The sequence below is a fragment of the Nerophis ophidion genome, linkage group LG19 (genome assembly GCF_033978795.1).
Source record: "Nerophis ophidion isolate RoL-2023_Sa linkage group LG19, RoL_Noph_v1.0, whole genome shotgun sequence".
Taxonomy (NCBI): Eukaryota; Metazoa; Chordata; class Actinopteri; order Syngnathiformes; family Syngnathidae; genus Nerophis; species Nerophis ophidion.
Genome location: NC_084629.1, coordinates 21,873,576 through 21,896,284, shown reverse-complemented (window position 1 = coordinate 21,896,284; position 22,709 = coordinate 21,873,576). Strand labels below are relative to the sequence as shown.

General features: G+C 36.7%; 1 protein-coding gene across 2 annotated transcripts in view; it reads right to left on the bottom strand.

Annotated features, from left to right (window-relative positions):
* Nucleotides 1–7,544: 7,544 nt before the first annotated feature.
* trim45 (tripartite motif containing 45) overlaps nt 7,545–22,709 on the bottom strand; it is a 22,614-nt gene continuing 7,449 nt past the window's right edge. Inside the window, exons 4-8 of one of the 2 annotated variants that reach the window (XM_061879533.1) lie at nt 18,641–18,957; nt 18,447–18,576; nt 18,299–18,386; nt 18,081–18,207; nt 7,545–13,548 (exon numbers count right to left, since the gene is read on the bottom strand). In XM_061879533.1, coding sequence (XP_061735517.1) covers nt 13,394–13,548; nt 18,081–18,207; nt 18,299–18,386; nt 18,447–18,576; nt 18,641–18,957 — 817 coding nt within the window. In that variant the 3' untranslated portion in view covers nt 7,545–13,393. Of the gene's footprint in view, nt 13,549–18,080; nt 18,208–18,271; nt 18,387–18,446; nt 18,577–18,640; nt 18,958–22,709 lie in introns of both variants that reach the window. The other variant, XM_061879532.1, reaches the window with a different exon arrangement.

Here is a 22,709-nt window from a genome sequence, read left to right as displayed (position 1 = left end):
AATAAACTTTGCTTGATTGATTGATTGATTGACTTTTTCTGGGTCATTCGAAAATATTTGGATGTGTTTGCGGCAAGGATGCACTTCATAGGATGGGATAGGTTCAACTTGATTTATCCCATCCATCCATCCATCCATCCATCCATTTTGTACCGCTTCTGCCGATCTGGGTCACGGGGGATCCCGGAGTCTATCTCAGCTGCATTCAGGTGGAAGGCAGGGTATACCCCACAATGGGGAAATTGTGTGGTTCCAGTGCAAATTTCACCAAAAATATGGAAAAAAAAAAATTGCGTGAAAACAAGAGGGAAACAGTAAAGAACACATAAAATACATTAAAACAGCACTGAGCTGATGCAACCGCCTGACATTTCAGCGGTACCATTTCTACATACACCTACAAAATTAAAACACAACGAAAAAACAAAAAAGGGCCGGGGCCAAAAGGCAAAAAACCCCCATGAAAACAAGAAGAAACATCAGGAACACAAAAGAGCACTGAGCTCCTGCAATCGGGATCTGGGTATTAAAGCGTACCCTGGTCAAATTAACCTTGTGTTTAGAGCTTCAAAAAGCCATGCACTGTGTAAACTTGATTCATCTACATCCATCGTGTGGTGTAATAGATAAGATAATATAAAGTATGTCAGGATGAGCTACTCTTTAACTTTTCCTTTGCAATGTGGTATAATTTATGTTATAGTTACCTATTATGGTAAATGTGTTTTTACTAGTCTATAGCATTGAACAACTAAAAATTAAAGATGTATTTTTTACAATTACTATGATTTGTCAATGTAGTACACTTCCATTTACAGATATGAAAGGAAAATGTATACTTTATGTATAAATGTAATACCACATTAGGTGTACTTTTTTTTTTACAATGGTAGTTGGTTGGTATGTATGTATATATATATATATATATACATATATATATATATATATACACACATATTTAAACACATATATATACATACATATATATACATACATATAAATATATACATACATATATACATATATATAAATACATATATATACATATACATATATATGCATATATATATATATACATATACATATATATATGCGTATATACACACACATACATATATACACATACATACATAGATTTATACATAAACACATACATATATGTATACACATATATGTGTATATGTGTGTGTATATATATATGTATATATATATGTATATATATATATATATATATATATATATATACATATTTATATACACATATTTAAACACAATTTTTTACATATATATACACATATAAATATATACATACATATATATACACAGATATATAAATACATATATATACATATACATATATATGCATATATACATATATACACACACATACATATATACACATACGTACATACATACATACATATATACACATACGTACATACATACATATATTTATATACACGCATACATATATGTATACACGTGTGTGTATATATATGTATATAAATATGTGTATATATATATAAACATATATATATATATACACACATATATATATGTGTATATATGTAAGTATGTGTATATATAAATATATGTATGTATGTATATATATATGTGTATATATATAAATATATATACACACATTTATATACATGCATATATACACATATATACATTTACATATATACATACATATATATACACAGATATATAAATACATATATATACATATATATGCATATATACATATATACATATATATACACACATACATATATACACAGATATATAAATACATATATTTACATATACATATATATGCATATATACATATATATACACACATACATATATACACATACGTACATACATACATATATTTATATATACGCATACATATATGTATACACATATGTGTGTATATATGTGTGTGTGTATATATATGTATATAAATATGTGTATATATATATAAACATATATATATATACACACACATATATATGTGTATATATGTAAGTATGTCTATATATAAATATATGTATGTATGTATATATATATATGTGTATATATAAATATATATACACACATTTATATACATGTATATATACACATATATACATACATATATATACACACATATATATACACACACACACGTATATATAAATATATACATACACACACACATATATATATAAATAAATATATATTTATATACACACACATATATATATATATATATATACACACACATACATATATATATACATATATATATATGTATATATATATACATATATATACATATATACATACATACATACATATATATATATATATATATATATATATATATATATATACATACATACAAGTTCCTGTTCAATCCCCACCTTCTACCAACCTAGTCATGTCCATTGTGTCCGTGAGCAAGACACTTCACCCTTGCTCCTGATGGGTCTTGGTTAGGGTCCTGCATGACAGCTCCCGCCATCAGTGTGTGAATGTGTGTGTGAATGGGTGAATGTGGAAATAATTGTCAAACCTATTTGAGTCCCTTGAAGGTAGAAAAGTGCTATACAAGTATAACCCATTTAAAGTTGTATGTTAGTATTTTAGGTCATGTATTATGCTGAAACTTTAAAAATCTTGGGTTATGATACTTGATGCCATTTTAGAAGTATGGTAACTTTTATTATTTTTTCATGACAGCATTTTAGCCTTTGTTGTAGGTTTGAACCTATAAATCTTGGCTTTTGATACTTGAATCCATCTTAGACGTATGCGCCTTCTTGTATGTAAGCTAACTGTTCCATTGTTAGCATGCTATTATGCTAACTTAAACACGTCCATCCATCATCCATCCATTTTCTACCGCTTATTCCCTTTTGGGGTCGCGGGGGGCACTGGTACCTATCTCAGCTACAATCGGGCGGAAGGCTAGATACACCCTGGACATGTCGCCACCTCATCGCAGGGCCAACACAGATAAACAGACAACATTCACACGATATAATTTATTTTTTACAACTTTTTTTTCTTAGGTTTTACATTAACCTTGGCACTCAACACTGGGCCAGAGGTTCACAGAGCAAATAGCAGGCCCGGCAAATTTGGGAGGGAATTTTCTACCTATTTTTCTCAATTTTATTAAGTTCGATCTTCTCTCTCGACTGAGTTTCTTGCAGCCTCGACCTGGAACGCCTGCCAGACTGAGGGCTGTCATTTGTCTCCAACGTCAACATGTGGCGTCCACAGAGCAGCCCCAGAAGAGCCAGCAGATGTCTGCAGCCCACAAGCGAGAAGAGGATAAACACGCAAGCCACCGCGTCCATCTAAGTGTACCTTTCGCAGAAACCCAGGATGGAAAAGCCCTCAGCGAAGTGAAGTGTCTGTGCAGTCGGCAGAACACCGTGAGAGTCACTTAAGACAGTGAGTCTACACTAGAAAAAGTATACTTTTTAGTCCAGCATAGATACAAATCTAATGTATTCTTCACAAAAAGTCATCCAATGTAGATAATTGTATGCTCAGCTATCTGAACAACACATCCCTGTGTTATAGAGGTAAGGCTTATTATTACGTGTATCCTGATTAGATATACACATAGTCCGATATCAGCAAAAAAACAAACAAGGATGTGATATTTGCTTGCATGTAAAAATTAGATATCATGTGCGATACCAGCAGTCCTGCAGCATGTTTACATGTGTTAAACAGCCAGCTAAAAACAAAAATAAAAATAATAAATGGTTGTACTTGTATAGCGCTTTTCTACCCCTTTTTAAAAGGAGCCCAAAGCGCTCTGACAGTATTTCCACATTCACCCATTCACACACTAACCTATGAATGTCCTCCAATAAAGACCATTTCTTTGTTATTCATTTACACATATGAATACTGGTTGGAAACAAATATAAGTACTGTTTGTAAACAATTATAAATATTATTTGTAAAAAAAAATGGAAGTAGTGGTTGAAAACAAATGGAAGTACTGGTTAAAATACATTTAATTACTGGTTGCAATGACAAATTAGTACTTGCTGTAAACAAATATAAGTACTGGTAGTAAACAAATATAAGTAGTGGTTGTAAACAAATAGAAGTACTGATTGTAAACAAATTGAAGTACTGGGTGCAAACAAATGGAAGTATTGGTCAAATAAATTTAATTACTGGTTGTAAACACAAACACTTGCTGTTTGTAAACACAAAGAAGTACTGTTTGTAAACAAAGATAAGTACTTTTTGTAAACACATTTGAATACTGGTTGGAAACAAATTTAAGTACTGATTGTAAACAATTATAAGCATTGTTTGTAAACAAATGGTAGTAGTGGTTGTAAACAAATGGAATTACTGGTTGTAAACACAAATAGGTACTGGTTGTACACAAACAAATAGTGCCAGTCAACATGGTGGTTATAAAACATGTTTTTATTGTTTGACTGTGTATTTTAAAAGGGGACACGCAGGATAAGGCATGGAATATAATCATGTAAAAAAGTTCAAAACACACAGCACACTTCTAATTGTTTGCCAACAAACGATGCCAGGTGGGATACACTGTGGTTGTCTGCCGCCATAGAAGAAGTTTCATCAGGTTTGAAATACTTTCTCAACCTTGTTTATGACCTTGACCTTCCTACTTCTTTTGAAATACTGCAGTAAGCATGTATTAATACTAGTACAATAGAGGGTGTACAATATAGTATTTGTACCGTTCACAGTCAAGCTGCATAGTAACATGGATGTATTGTAAATCCTTGTTATTAATATTTACATTGCATGTAACTGCCAAATAGTGATCCAAAAAAGAAACAATGGTGTCACATGTTTGCAAAACGCCATGATGTCATCTTTACTTACAATTAGCATCGCTTTACCGCCACCTACAGGACCAAACTAAAAAGCTAATTGTGATAATGGGAACAGTTGGCATACTTTTAAGTGTCAAAATCCATGTATTTTATTTTTAAATGGTCAACATTTGCTAAAATGTTAGCATAAAACTTAGCATGCTTAATGTTAGCATGATAACATTGGGAAAGTTAGTGTACCTCTCAGATAGCGCCAAGTGTCAAAATCCATCAATTTTAGGTACAAATGTATAAAATTTGCTAAAATACTATCAAAAAACGTTAGCATGCTAACATTAGCATCGGGAAAGTTAGCATATTTTTTAGATGGTGACATGGTTCGTACAAATACAATTTGATAAAATGCGAGCATATGAAGATAAGTGAAGTAAACTTAGTTCTAAGATGGCTGTGTCACGCCAAATTTCCCCCCCCCCCATTTACTTCCGGAGTCATGATTAATACAGACGTTTTGTCAACGCTGTATTATGAAAATATAACACTGTATTATAAAAATACAGACGTTTTGTTAATGCTATATTATTAAAAAAATTAAAAAGCAATTTACAAACACAAGCTCTGGGATGACGCATTTACTTCCGGGGTCACGTTTCCTCTTATGTCCTCCCACAGCTTGTGTTTGTAAATTGTTTTTTAAATGTTTTTATAATATAGCGCTAACAAAACGTCTGTATTGTTATAATATAGCGTTATATTTTTATAATATAGCGTTAACAAAACGTCTGTATTAATCATGACCCCGGAAGTAAATGGGGGGGGGGGGGGGGGGTGGGGGGGGGGGGGAGGTTTGTAGGGAGAAGAAATTTGGCGTGACAATGCCTAATGTTAGCATGATAGCATTGGGAAAGTTAGTGTACCTCTCAGATAGCGCCAAGTGTCAACATCCATTAATTTTAGGTACAAAAGTATACAATTTGCTAAAAAACTTGCAAAAAACGTTAGCATGCTAACATTAGCATCGGGAAAGTTAGCATACTTTTTAGATGGTGACATGGTTCATACAAAAACAATTTGATAAAATGCGAGCATATGAAAATAAGTGAAGTAAACATACTTCTAAGATGGCTGCAATTATTTAATAGGCCATAAGCTTGCATTAAATGATAGCATACTAACATTAGCATGCTAACATGGGACCAGTTCACATACTTCCATACATGTATAAAAATATATGTTTTTTTTGTTTTTTTTAGGTCGAAATGGATAACAGTGAATGAATTAAAGTTAAAAAAAGATACATGCATTTATGTTTTAAAATAAAAAAATAATTTAAAAAAAAGTAATAGCATATTTTATGTACTAGCATGAGAAAAGTCTGCGTAATTCTAAGGTGGCACCAAGTTTAAAAAGTCCTGATTTTTATGTTTAAAGGACTAAAATGAGCAAAAATGCTAGTATAAAACATTAGCATGCTCACATAGGAGATGATCAGTTGTGCAGTACAGACAGTACTTACTAGAATTCATTTCGCAATTTTTATCCTGGAAAACACTTAATTTAGTTGCGTAAAAGATGTTAAAAATGGGCACATCCATCCATTTTTCTACCGCTTATTCCCTTTTGGGGTCGCGGTGGCACCTATCTCAGCTACAATCGGGCGGAAGGCGGGGTACACTCTGGACAAATCGCCACCTCATCGCAGGGCCAACACAGATAGACAGACAACATTCACACTCACATTCACACACTAGGGCCCATTTAGTGTTGCCAATCAACCTATCCCCAGGTGCATGTCTTTAAAATGGGCATATTTCTGACTAAATAATAAGAATCAGTCAAACATGAAACAGCGAGGAACTGTGATTGTTTTAAAATAAATATATTTTTTAAAGGCAATAGAGTGTAGTAGAGGCATGACAGTGTATTTTACCAACAATAAAATGACTACTGTAAATGCTTAGTAATCAATCTCTTGTGCCATCTGGTGGTGTAAAAGGGAAGTGTGCAGCATTTTGACTACTTTTAGTGTATTGATTGATTGATTGAAACTTTTATTAGTAGACTGCACAGTACAGTACATATTATGTACGATTGACCACTAAATGGTAACACCTGAATAAGTTTTTCATCTTGTTTAAGTCGGGGTCCACGTTAATCAATTCATGGTAATTCATTGTATGAAATGCACATTTCTGCCATTACTGGAAAAAAAACAAAAAAACATGTTTTTTTTTAATCTGTACATTTTACAGTAAAAGCTGGCAGCTCAGTCGCCCACATTTTACTGTAAAAAGGTACTGATTTTTAACACCTAGTTATTGTAAGTGGAAAAACAGTATGACTGTTATTTTTACAGTAACATTCTGGCAACACCCAATTTATTAATATTTTTTTTATTATTACTGACTTTTCTAAAGTGTATTTTCTCTTAGTTATGGCAAAAGTGATGTGTAGTGTATATATATATATATATATATATATATATATATATATACATATATATACACATATATATATATATATTCGTCCATCCATTTTCTATACAGCTTGTCCCTTTGGGGGTCGCTGGAGCCTATCTCAGCTGCATTTGGGCAGAAGGCGGAGTACACCCTGGACAAGTCGCCACCTCATCGCAGGGCCTACATATATATTAGGGGTGTGGGAAAAAATTGATTTGAATATGAATCAAATTGTTTACGTTGTGCGATTCAGAATCGATTCTCATTTTTAAAAAGATTGATTTTTTTTATTTTTTATCAATCCAACAAACCACTACACAGCAATACCATAACAATGCAATCCAATTTTAAAACCACACCTGACCCAGTGACACTCAGAACTGCAATAAACAGCAATTGAGAGGAGACAAACACGACACAGAACAAACCAAAGGTAGTGAAACAAAAATGAATATTATCAACAACAGTATCAATATTAGTTATAATTTCAGCATAGCAGTGATTAAAAATCCCTGACTGACATTATCATTAGACATTTATAAAAATAATAAAAAAGAACAATAGTGTCACAGTGGCTTACACTTGCATCGCATCTCATAAATTTGACAACACACTGTGTCCAATGTTTTCACAAAGATAAAATAAGTCATATTTTTGGTTTGTTTAATAGTTAAAACAAATTTACATTATTGCAATCAGTTGATAAAACATTGTCCTTTACAATTATAAAAGCTTTTTTTTTTTTTTTTTTAAATCTATTACTCTGCTAGCATGTCAGAAGACTGGGGTAGATCCTGCTGAAACCCTATGTATTGAATGAATACGGAATCATTTTGAATCGGAACAATATCGTTTTTAAATCGAGAATCGAATAGAAAAAAATCGATATATTATCGAATCGTGGGATGTATATATATATATACATATATATATATATATATATATATATGTATACATCTATTTTCTACTACATATTCCCTTTTGGGTTCGCTGGTGCCTATCTCAGCTACAATTGGTCGCCACCTCATCGGATATATATATATATATATATATATATATAAATAATGTAATATTAATAATTGTTAGTAACAGTAAAATGTTGGAAAAGTGACTCATTTAAAGGAGGGATGACGCTTTTGTTCAGCAAACAATGTCAATGTTGCAATTGTACGCCTCAAAGGCATAACTTAGTACTGGTTACATTATAACAGTTAGCATACTAATGTTAGCATGCTAAAAATCCATGCTAACTTTTTTAAAGTCAATTTTGCCTTCGTACACCTCCGAGTCAATTGACATGCTACTTGACTATTAGCATGCTAAAATTAACAGGCTAACTTTTTGAGCCATTTTTGCAGCTGTGCACGTCAGAGTCATCATACAACTTGGTACCTGACACATACAGGACCGTCTCAGAGAATTAGAAGATTGTGATAAAGTCCTTTGTTTTCTGTAATGCAACTTAAAACATGAAAATGTCATACATTCTGGATTTATTACACATCAACTGAAATATTGCAAGCTTTTTATTATTTTAATATTACTGATTATGGCATAGGCTTCACGGTGGCAGAGGGGTTAGTGCATCTGCCTCACAATACGAAGTTCCTGCAGTCCTGGGTTCAAATCCAGGCTCGGGATCTTTCTGTGTGGAGTTTGCATGTTCTCCCCGTGAATGTGTGGGTTCCCTCCGGGTACTCCGGCTTCCTCCCACTTCCAAAGACATGCACCTGGGGATAGGTTGATTGGCAACACTAAATTGGCCCTAGTGTGTGAATGTTGTCTGTCTATCTGTGTTGGCCCTGCGATGAGGTGGCGACTTGTCCAGGGTGTACCCTGCCTTCCGCCCGATTGTAGCTGAGATAGGCGCCAGCGCCCCCTGCGACCCCGAAAGGGAATAAGCGGTAGGAAATGGATGGATGAATGGATGATTATGGCATACATCTTTTTTACTTGGTTTGAGGAAATATTCTAATTTTTTGAGATAGGATTTTTGACTTTTCTTAAGCTGTATGCCATAATCAGCAATATTAAAATAATAAAAGGCTTGCAATATTTCAGTTGATGTGTAATGAATCCAGAATGTATGACATTTTCATGTTTAGAAAATAAAGGACTTTATCACAATATTGTAATTCTCTGAGACAGTCCTGTATTGTTAGCATTCTAACATTACTATGCTGACATTAGCGTGCTAACATTTTTAGCCAACTGTGTAGCCAAACATCTCAGAGTCATTAAACTTGGTATTTCACACATGCTAACTGTTGGCGTGCTAACCTTTTTAGCCAGCTTTGTAGCTGTACATTTGAGCCATTTACCTTGATACTTGACACGTGATGACTGTTAGCACGATAATATTGTTATGCTAACATTAACAGGCTAACTTTTTTTAGCCAACTTTGCAGCTGTACACCTTGGAGTCATAAAACCTGGTACTTGATACATACTGTTAGCATGCTAACATTACAATGGTAACATGCTAATATGAGCATACTAACATTATTTTAGCCAACTTTGCAGCCATACACGTCAGAGTCATAATTTGATACTCGACACATGCTAACTTTGAGCATGCTAACAATATCATACTAACATTAACATGCTAACTTTTAGCCAACTTGCAGCTGTACAACTCAAGAGTCATGTAACCAGTGACGTGCGGTGAGGTTCATGGCTGGTGAGGCACTGACTTCATCACAGTCAGATTTATAAACATATGAACCCTAAAGAGTATCTTATTCACCATTTGATTGGCAGCAGTTAAAAGGTTATGTTTAAAAGCTCCTACCAGCATTCTTTACACATACAAACTGTAGCAAACAAAAAAGCACATTTAATAAATAAAAACGTTATCATGGTCTTACCTTTACTTATAAATGAAGTCAATGTGACACTCCTTCTGAACAAAAGCATTGATAACTTGTTTATAGAAGTATTCCTGATCTTTCTTCAGTTTTAAAAGTCTCTCTGTCTTGAGCATACTTGCCAACCTTGAGACCTCCGATTTCTCCATCTCTTCCGGGACGCTACACAGCCCCCACCTTATTGGGTTTGTTGAGAGTTGGTGTTGCAAAGGGTTCTGGGTATTGGTTCTGTTGTGTTTATGTTGTGTTGCGGTGCTAATGTTCTCCCGAAATGAGTTTGTTGTTCTTGTTTGGTGTGGGTTCACAGTGGGGTGCATGTTTGTGACAGTGTTGGTGTTGTTTATGCGGCCACCATCGGTGTGACCTGTGTGGCTGTTGACTAAGTATCCATTGCTTTCACTTGTGTGGTTGTGTTTAAAAATATGGTCATTGCTGGTAATGATCATACAGGGTGACAGCATTTCTTGACATCTATGAGTAAAGACAATTAATGAAGCTCATCCAACACTACAATGTTGTTGATAAATTATAATATATTATATTAACATTGTTTATTGTGAGCAAACTATGGTGCTAAATATCCCCCAGGGTTCAATAAAGCACATTCCATTCTATTCTATATACAGCAGATGGCGATATTGTCCTGATTAAGAGGTTCACAACATTGCTGAGTCTCTCATGGAGCTAGAGGGGGCGTGGCCTCCAGCTCCGCCTGAATTTCGGGAGATTTTCGGGAGAAAATTTGTCCCGGGATGTTTTCGAGGGGCGCTGAATTTTGGGAGTCTCCCGGAAAATCCAGGAGGGTTGGCAAGTATGGTCTTGAGTGGAGATCAGTGTCTGAAGCAAACCTTTTAGCTCCGGCGTTGGTCTTCCTTTAATTATTACCTCCTGCTTCGATTGAAAGTCCAGTTTAGAAAACGGTTTTATTTTAGATATATGTAATCATCCGTGTTAAAAGTCCAGGGGAGAGGAAAAAATAAACGATCGCTGCCGCTGCACTTGACTTGCTAACTGTAGCTTGTTGTCACTTATTCTGCAGCCGAGTAATCGCAAGTATGATCCCTGGGATCACTAGCGCCCTCTATCACCATGAGGCGAGAGAACAGGTGCCTCACACAGTGTGTCTTCGCAGCCGTTTTATGATTGCTCAGCACAAGAAATACGTTACTCACATACAGTTGTTGACAAAATACACTGTACATTATATACCTAAGCTAACTAAACTATGGAAATGTATAATATAATTCATATAGCAATACAGTCTCACTGCACAGCAGCCAGCAGTTAGCAGAGTCATTGCGCAATCCACGGGGACGGGGAGGCTCAACTGGCTGTGACTCACCGCAAGTGTCTTCTCAGTATTTATACGGCAAATGTGAAAATTCAGCCATTTTGAATAAAAATCATCTAAAACTAGTGAAGTTAAATGGAAAATAACTTTATAAAGTACAATCACTGGATACATATAACAATTTAATTATTATTTTTTCTTTCCATGATGGCAGGTGAGGCAGTGCCTCACCTGCCTCCCCTGACTGCACGTCACTGACATATAACTTGGTACTTTACACATTCTGTTAGCCTGCTTACATTATTGTGCTAACATGCTAACATTCTCACATTAGCATCGGGAAAGTTAGCATTTTTTTAGATCGTGACTTGGTTCACACAAATAAAATTTGATCAAATGCTAGCATATGAAAATAAGTGAACTTGTTAGTCAAGTTTGCAGCCATACATTTCAGTCATATAATTTGATACTCGACACATACTAATTGTTAGCAAGCTAACATTACTTTGCTAAAAAGCCAACATTAGCATGCTAACTTTTTAGCCAACTTTGCCGCCGTACATCTCAGTCATAAACCTTGATACTTGACACGTTAACTTTTAGCATGCTAACATTACTAAGCTATTAGCATGCCAACTCTTTTAGCCAATTTTGCAGCTGTAGACATCAGACTCATACAACCTGGTACTTGACTCATGGTAACTTTTAGCATGCTAAAATTACTATGCTATTAGCATGCCAACACTTTTAGCCAACTTCACAGCTGTGCAACTCAGTCATGTAACTTGGGACTTGACACATGCTAACATTACTATGCTAATATTAGCATGCTAACCTTTTAGCCAGCTTTTCCGCCGTACACCTCAGAGTCATATACCTTGATACTTGACACATGTTGACTTTTAGCATGCTAACATCACTACGCTATTAGCATGCCAACTCTTTTAGGCAACTGTGCAGCTGTAGACGTCAGACTCATACAACTTGGTACTTGACTCATGGTAGCTTTTAGCATGCTAACATTACTATGCTAATATTAGCATGCTAACCTTTTAGCCAACTTTGTCGCCGTACACCTCAGGGTCATAAACCTTGATACATGTTCACTTTTAGCGTGCTAACATCACTAAACTATCAGCATGCTAACTTTTTAGCCAACTTTGCCGCCGTACACCTCCTGAGTCATAAACCTTGATACTTGACAAACGTTAACTTTTAGCATGCTAACATTACTATGCTATTAGCATGCCAATTCTTTTAGCCAACTTCGCAGCTGTGCAACTCAGAGTCATGTAACATGGGACTTGACACATGCTAACTGCTAGCATACTAGCATTACTATGTTAATATTGGCATGCTAACTTTTTAGCCAACTTTGCTGCCGTACACCTTAGAGTCATAAACCTTGATTCCTGACACGTTAACTTTTAGCATGCTAACATCACTAAGCTATTAGAATGCTAACTTTTTCGTCAACTTTGCCGCCGTACACCTCAGTCATAAACCTTGATACTTGACACGTTAACTTTTAGCATGCTAACATTACTAAGCTATTAGCCTGCCAACTCTTTTAGCCAACTTTGCAGCTGTAGAGGTCAGACTCATACAACTTGGCACTAGACACATGCATAGCAACATTAGCATGCTAGCATGTTAAGATTAGCATTTCTGTTGAACTTGCTCCTTTCTGCGGCTTGTGCACATAAAGATTTCACACGCAATTTCTCCCATAATTGCATATTCTAGCTCATTATTATCATTTCATGAATGAATATGCCAAAAGAAGTAGGAATAGCCCTGCTGTGAGTTTTATTGCTAAAATGTCATTAAAAAAAGATGTATTCTTGTCTTAAAAGTCATTGTTGGCACTTTCAGGTACATTTTTACCTCCAAAAGGTGAGGTTTTACTGGCTGCTGTCACTTCCTGCTGGGGACCAACACAATCCATTTGTCCTCTCAGAGCTCGACGGTTTTCAGGCAGCTGCCGGCAGAGACGGCGTTGAGGACGCTGGCGGGCAAACATTCGGACTTCTCGACGGTGTTTCCGCAGCAGGACCAGTGCGGCTTCCCAGGATGCCCTTTGTGACTGTGGCCGCAACCTTGGAACCCTCCTGGAACCAACAAAATCATTAAAAATATGGAAAATGTTCTCATAAATATTACCATAAATTGATTAAAAAAAGGGGTCTTTTTAAAAAAAAAAATTTATTCAATCCAACCAAACAATACATGGCAATACCATAAGAATTAGGGCTGCGAATCTTTGTGCGTCCCACGATTTGATTCAATATCGATTCTTGGGGTCACGATTCGATAATATATCGATTTTTTCGATTCAATTCGATAACGATATTTTTCCGATTCAAAACGATTCTGTATTCATTCAATACATAGGTTTTCAGCAGGATGTACCCCAGTCTGCTGACATGCTAGCAGAGTAGTAGATTTAAAAAAAAAAAAAAACGCTTTTATAATTGTAAAGGACAATGTTTTATCAACTGATTGCAATAATGTAAATTTGTTTTAACTATTAAACGAATCAAAAATATGACTTTTTTTTATCTTTATGAAAACATTGGACACAGTGTGTTGTCAAGCTTATGAGATAAGTGTAAGCAACTGTGACACTATTCTTTTTTTTAATTTTTATAAATGTCTAATGATAATGTCAATGAGGGATTTTTAATCATTGCTATGCTGAAATTATAACTAATATTGATTCTGTTGTTGATAATATTCATTTTTGTTTCACTACTTTTGGTTTGTTCTGTGTCGTTTTTGTGTCGTCTCTCAATTGCTCTGTTTAGTGCAGTTCTGAGTGTTACTGGGTCAGGTGTGGTTTTGGAATTGGATTGCATTGTTATGGTATTGCTGTGTAGTGGTTTGTTGGATTGATTAAAAAAAATAAAAAAATAAAAAAATAAAAAAAATCGATTTATTTAAACATGAAAATCGATTCTGAATCGCACAACGTATTTGATTCGTATTCGAATCGATTTTTTCCCACACCCCTAATAACAATGCAATCCAATTCCGGAACCAAACCCGACCCAGCAACACTCAGAACTGCAATAATAAACAGAGCAATTGAGAGGAGACACAAACACGACACAGAACAATCCAAAAGTAGTGAAACAAAATAGAATATTATCAAAAACAGTATCACTACCAGTAACAATTTCAACATAGCAGTGATTAAAAATCCCTCATTGATATTTTCATTATACATTTATAAAAAATAAAAAATAAAAAATATAAACTAACAATAGTGTCACAGTGGCTTGCACTTGCATCGCATCTCATAAGCTTGACAACACACTGTGTCCAATGTTTTCACAAAGATAAAAATCAGTCATATTTTTGGTTCATTTATAGTTAAAACAAATTTAAATAATGGATCCCATATTCCAATACATGATTTGTTATTATCAAAACTAAATGCATTTTTTTCTACTGATATCATCTCCATAGCTTGTGTATACCAGTCAGAATGTGTTGGATTATCAACGTCTATCCATCCATCCATCCATCCATTTTCTACCGCTTATTCCCTTTGGGGTCGCGGGGGCCGCTGGTGCCTATCTCAGCTACAATCGAGCGGGAGGCGGGGTACACCCCTTGATTGGCAACACTAAATTGGCCCTAGTGTGTGAATGTGAGTGTGAAGATCTATCCATTTCTATAATACTACCCTTTTTGTTATTATGCATATTGAAAGAAATGCATTTTTACTCTTTGATTACACGTTACTAAATTGATGGAGATCTCCAAGAATACAAGTTTGCAGTGTCATTGGGATGCTTGTATTAAGGAATGTAATTGCTTCTTTTGTTGTTTTCAACCATAACTCTTTTATTCTCTGACATTCCCAAGATAAATGAACAACAGTTCCCTCAGCTGCCCGATACTTCATGCATAACTTGCTATCTAGTACACCAATTTCAAACAGCTGAGAAATACAATCTATTCAATATTCTTAAATTGAGTCAGCTTATATTTAATGTTTCTAAAGGGCTTATTGGCATTTTTCCAAATATCATTCTATGATATGTTTAAGTCCATCATTGATTTCCGAATACATGCATCATTTGCATTTCTAGTGTGGTGTTCATTTATTATTCCATAAAATAGTTTATTACATTTTTTAATAGTATCTTGATTAAAAAAGTGCATCTTCCAGTTTATGTCTATTTAAAGACATACTTTCAGGGGATATGCATTTATTTACTGCGTGAGATAAAATTAAATAAATGATTTCTGGGTACATTATATTGATCAACTTTATCATTGAACGGTTTAAAAGAGTTTTTATTAATAATATGATGAGGTTTAGTAATACCTCTGTCTTTCCATGCTGTCCATTAAATCCCATTTTTATTAATTAGGATATTAGGATTGTCCCAGAGCGGTTGATTAACAGATGTCATTGGGTTGATTCCAAGTATTTTCAGACAGTTTTAGAATGTTAAAGAATGCTTCTATTGGGCTCTGCCTCAATTCATTAGGTATTTTTTAAATGTAATACCTGTATAAACTCCCCACATCAATGTCCAAATTCATTAACATATTGTTTTCAATGTTGATCCAGTCCTTATCTGCAGAAGAATGGAATAAGTGGCTTGTTTGTTCACAACCGAATGTAAGAAGTTTGTTAATTGTAGTCCTCCTTTATCTTGTGTACAAGACAACCATAAGTATGAGTATCTGGCCTTCTTTCCACACCATATAAAATGTGATATCATTGTATGTATTTTCTTATACCAACTTTTATTAATTAGGACAGGCATCATTTTCAGTATATAATTAATGGCTGGCAGTATACTAATTTTTACTATGTTCACCCGACCCCAAAGTGATATTTTGAGACGTGACCAGCGCTCCATTTTGGATTCTATCTTATTTTTTAAATGTTTAAGATTAAGATCTCTGCTTGTATAAAGGTTTGGTGTAATATGTAGGCCTAAAAATATGATTCCTTCCTCTTTCCATTTAATTTTGGAGTTCTGAACTTGTGATTTCTTGCAGTGTTTATTAAGTGGTAAGATTTCACATTTGTCCCAATTGACTTTATACCCTGATAAACAGCCATATTCAGTGATGACGTTATTGATATAGTGAAGAGAGGAATTAACATGTGACAGGTAGAGAATTATGTCATCACAATACATTGATAGCTTATTATGCTGAGAGCCAATTTTTATACCATAAATATTATTTTCACTTCTTATTTTTGCAGCTAAAGGTTCAATAACCAAATTAAATAATAATCCAGATGCAGGACATTCCTGTTTTACTCCTCTTTTTAACGAAAAAGGTTCTGAAACATGATTATTGGTTTTAACTGATGCCACGAGCCTTGTATAAAGCATCTTAATCCATTGTATAAAATTATCTCCAAATCCAAATTTACCCAATGTGCAAAACATAAATGACCAGTTTATGCGGTCATTCTTGGGTCTTCTTGACATGAAATAACTACTGTCACCATGACACTTGTTCTACCCAACAAAAGAGATGGGTTCGCTATCTGTGCTGTGAAGATAAAAAGCTAGCATAAAACCGTAGCATGCTAATATTAGTTTCTTGTATTGGGAACAGTCGGCATACTTGCATGATAAAGACTCATCTCAAAATCCATAAATTTAAGGTTTAAAGAACCCTATTTAGCTGAAATGCTACCATAAAACGTAGCATGCTAACACAGGAAAGGTTAGCGTAAATCTAAGATGGCGCCGAGTATCAAAATTTATGATTTTTAGGTTCAAATGTATATAAACATACACATATATATATATATATATATATATATATATATATACATACATAAGCATATATTTATGAATGAAAGTGCTTGTAATATGTCAAGGGCACTTCATAGGAAAGTGTACCTAAACATACAGTATCCCTCGCCCCCTCCTGCTCCGTCACTGATAAGAAAACAATGAAAATCTTCACATTGTGCTAAAGTTGCTAACTCGTCATACATTCCGATGTAAGAGAAGTTAGGAAGGTTTCTAAATGTAAGTTTTATTTATGTTAAAATTTTTATTTTGCACTTTAGTGAACAATTTATGACCCATGAATTTGTTTTAGTACAAAACATGCATCAGATGATTTCATCCATCCATTTTCTACCGCTTATTCCCTTTTGGGGTCGCGGAGGGCGCTGGCGCCTATCTCAGCTACAATCGGGCGGAAGGCGGGGTACACCCTGGACAAGTCACCACCTCATAGCAGGGCCAACACAGATAGACAGACAACATTCACACACTAGGGCCAATTTTGTGTTGGCAATTCAACCTTAAAAGTATCAAAATTGTTTTTGTGTTTTAGCCAAGTCGTCTACAAAAGGTAAACATGCTCGGCTATAGGAGCTAGCAGCTACACAACAGCCAGGCACACAATAGCACACAAGCTAGACATAAGTAATAATCATTGAACACGAGTCAATACAAACAAGTACATTACTTACACATACTTAGTCTCCAAGTTATAATAGAAAGTATCCAGTAACAAACGTGTCCGCATTATTAGAATAACTAGCTCATGGGCTTAAAACCTTATGAATGTTTGTGGCTGCTCGGTGTCAATATAATCACATTTGCCACTCCATTCAACTTAAAGACATCATAGGTGCTGGTACCTGGCATAGTCCCTGGACAAGCACAGCGAGCCTCCTTGGCTCCCTGGCTGGAGCAAAAGGAGCAGCAGTGGAAGGTGCCAGCGTGACGCCGCAGCTTCTTCTGCACGCTCAGCAGGAAGGGAGAACCCTGGAGGAACCAGCAGCACAAGTCAGAGACGAGGAGTGTCCACCCGGTCCTGAAGGTCCGCTACCTTCACGTGTTGTGCTCGCACACACACCCACACGGAGTAGAGCCCCGCCTCCTGCGGCGTGTAGGACACGGTGTAGGAGCCGTCCTCATTGTCCTGCACGCGGGCGTCCACCGTGCTGCAGAAAGACAAGGTCTGAAGAACTTCTGGAGAACTTCTCGGGCGTGGGTGTGCTCACCAGTTCTTCATGTCCCGGTGCAGGATGCTGACCAGGACGTGGTCGCCTCCTCGTGCCACAGTCTGGCCGGCCGTGTCGCAGCACAGCAGCCTGAAGTCCCCCTGCTGGCCCTCCCAGACCTGCTGGAGGCCTGAGGAGCGAGCACCAAGATGAAAGCGGCTCACAAGTACGAGGGCACCCGACCGCGCGCTCACCTTCTCCTTCTACGCGGCACTTGTGAGGGTCCGCCATTGTGTGGTGGACCACGCCCACCAGAGGGAATCCCCCTGCCTCCCCCGCCGCCTCCCGGCAGTCGAAGCGGATGCCGCCGCCGTCGTCCAGAACCAGCGCCGCCAACTGAGGGTCTCGACTCGCTTCCGCCAGGAAGCTCAGCCTCCTCAAAGTCACGTTCTTGGCGCTGAGGATCTCGGCGTGGGAACCACGACTCAGCAACTTCTCAGCAAAGTCCACGCCTCCACGCACGTCACACAGCGCCTGCTGACACTGGGCTCTCTGCAGCAACAGCTGGTTCCTGTCACATGACCACCACCCACCAATCACATCGTCCCGCATGATGATAATTATGTAGATGTGTCTATGCATAGTAGAGATGCGCGGTTTGCGGTCACAACCGCGGATAAACCGCGGGTCGGGCGGGTGACATGACTAAAAAAAAGATTTTAAATAGATTCGGGCGGGTGGCGGTTGAACCAATTCGGAAATATATATACATAGTTAAATGTTATGTTGGAGAGGTTCATTTAGCCTACTGACGTGTATTTATAAATGGTTGATTTATATAGGCTAGTAGGTAAAGTGTTGTACCTGACAACACTTGATGGAACAATCCATATAACACGTCACAGACAACGTCACGCTAACATCACGTGACACCTCTGATGAAGGCTGCAGAAGCAAGGTAGCCCAAACTTGTCAAGTACAACACTTTATCTTACAAGCCTATACAAATCAACCATTTATAAATAGTTAAATGTTGTTACCCACATACAAAAAACGAGAAGCACTCTTTGAAAACAGTATGTGGGCATACTTTTATTTTGAAGTGTCTCGTTTGGTCTGTCGACGCATGTAAGGAAGCTACCTCCGGGTATGAGTACACATTTTTTGGATGCAATGAGAAGGGAGAAAGAGAGCGACTGATCGTAACAAAGACTAAAAAGTGTCACAAGGACTTTAAGCGTTTGGGCTATAAGAGCCAGAATATCACAATTTCCTCCTAAAAGAGGCATGCAGGCCAACGAAGTATTTGTTTGTCATTTGTTGGTATTTTACTTGGTAAAATGTTTGATCCACATGCTGTGCATGTTATTATTTTTACGTTTGTAACGTGCTTTATTTATTACAGTTTTCACGGTGAATTTGAAGGGAAAGGAAGCCTTCAAATAAATCAGTTCAAGAAAGCCATTGTGTTTGTGCTATTTGGAGGGAGTTACACTTTCTAACCTCAGTAATGCCTTGCATCGTCTATATTAGATATATAACAACGGGCAGGTGGCGGGCGGTTGTGGTTTTGATAAAATGTTGGTTCGGGTGAATGTCGGGTGGATGACGACTTTTGTGATGCGGTTGCGGATGAAATAATTGCCTATCCGCGCATCTCTAATGCATAAAATAGGAGGCCTTTTGGTTGGCCAGCAAGGTGGTCATCCAACATGACTTCATCCAACATGAAACTTCTGACGTGATGTCATCCAACATGACATCTATCATGAAACATCAGGCAGGAAACATCCCACATAATACATCCAACATTACATAATACATCCAACATTACATATACATCATGCCATCATCTATCATGAAACATCCAACATACTCTCATCCAACATGACATCTATCATGAAACATCAGGCAGGAAACATCCCGCATGACACATCCAACATGCCAACATCCAACATGACATCTATCATAAGACATCAGGCTTGAAACATCCCACAGGATACATCCAACATGACATATTCATCATGCCAACATTCATCATGAAACAACCAATACGTCATTTTTCAACATGACAACGTCCAACATGAACCATCTGACGTGATGTCATCCAACATGACACGTCTAACATAAAACACCCGACATGACATCATCCAACATGCATCTTCCAACAACCCACATTTCAAGATCATTCAAAGATGTCATCACAGCCAACAAGGTGATGTCATCCCACATGAAATATCTGACATGATGTCATCTGTCATGAAACATCCGTCAGGAAACATCCCACATGATACATCAAACATGCCAACATGTCATATTCATCATGCCAAAATGTAATCTTTCAACATGTCATCATCCAACAGGAAAGGTCTGACGTGATGCCATTCAACATGACACATCAAACATTTTATCATCCGACATAATTTCAACATGTTGCATGAAACATCCAACATTTCATCATCCTGCAGGTATCATCCACCATCCCAACATCAAGCAAGAAACATCCATCATGCCAACATCCAACATGTCAACATCCATCATGCCAATATCCATCATGCCTTCTATCATAAGACATCAGACGTGAAACATCCCACTTAATACATCCAGTATGACATATTCATCATGCCAAAATCCATCATGAAACACACAACATGTCATCATTCAACATGACAACATCCAACATGAACCATCTGACGTGATGTCATCCAACATGACACATCTAACATAAAACACCCGACATGACATCATCCAACATGCATGTTCCAACATCCCACATTTCAAGATCATTCAAAGATGTCATCACAGCCAACAAGGTGATGTCATCCCACATGAAACATCTGACATGATGTCATCTATCATGAAACATCAGGCAGGAAACGTCCCACATGATATCTCAAACATACCAACATGACATATTCATCATGCCAACATGTCATCATCCAACAGGAAACGGCTGTCGTGATGCCATCCAACATGACATCATCCAACATAATTCCAACATGTTACATAAAACATTTCATCATCCACCAGGTATCATCCATCATCCCAACATCTAGCAAGAAACATCCATCATGCCGACATTCAACATGTCAACATCTAACATGCCAACATCTATCAGGAATCATCCAACATCTAGAAAGAAACGTCCAACATGCAAACATCCATCATGCCAACATCCAACATGTCAACATCCATCATGCCATCATCCAACATGTCAACATCTAGAAAGAAACGTCCAACATGCAAACATTCATCATGCCAACATCCATCATGTCAACATCCATCATGCCAACATCCATCATGTCAACATCCATCATGCCAACATCTAGAAAGAAACGTCCAACATGCAAATATCCATCATGCCAACATCCAACATGTTAACATTCATCATGCCAACATCCAACATGTCAACATCCATCATGCCAACTTCTAGAAAGAAATGTCCAACATGCAAACATCCATCATGCCAACATCCAACATGTTAACATTCATCATGCCAACATCCATCATGCCAAAATGTCATTATTCAATGTGCAAACATCCATCATGCCAACATCCAACATGTCAACATCCATCATGCCAAAATGTCAACATCCATCATGCCAACATCTAGCGAGAAACATCCATAATTCCAACATGTCAACATCCATCATGCCAACATCTAGCGAGAAACATCCATAATACTACACGTCAACATCCATCATGCCAACATCTAGCGAGAAACATCCATCATGCCAACATCCAACATGTTAACATTCATCATGCCAACATCCATCATGCCAAAATGTCAACATTCAGTGTGCAAACATCCATCATGCCAAAATGTCAACATCCATCATGCCAACATCTAGCGAGAAACATCCATAATTCCAACATGTCAACATCCATCATGCCAACATCTAGCGAGAAACATCCATAATACCAACACGTCAACATCCATCATGCCAACATCTAGCGAGAAACATCCATAATACCAACATGTCAACATCCATAATACCAACATCCATCATGCCAACATTCAACATTTAGCAAGAAACATCCATACCAACATCCAACATGTCAACATCCATCATGCAACAAGACCTAATCCAACATGATTCTAACATGCCATCAATAGCCAACATAACATCCTTCCAACATGTCGTCCTTCCAATAAAACTTCATCCAACTTGATTCTAAAATGCCTTCATCTAACATGTTCTCATCCAACAGGTCATCCTTCCAACATGACATCATCCATCATGACACATGCAACATGGAACATACATGTCATCATCCAACATCCATTCAGGGTCCGTCATGTCCGTGAATAACAAACATGTA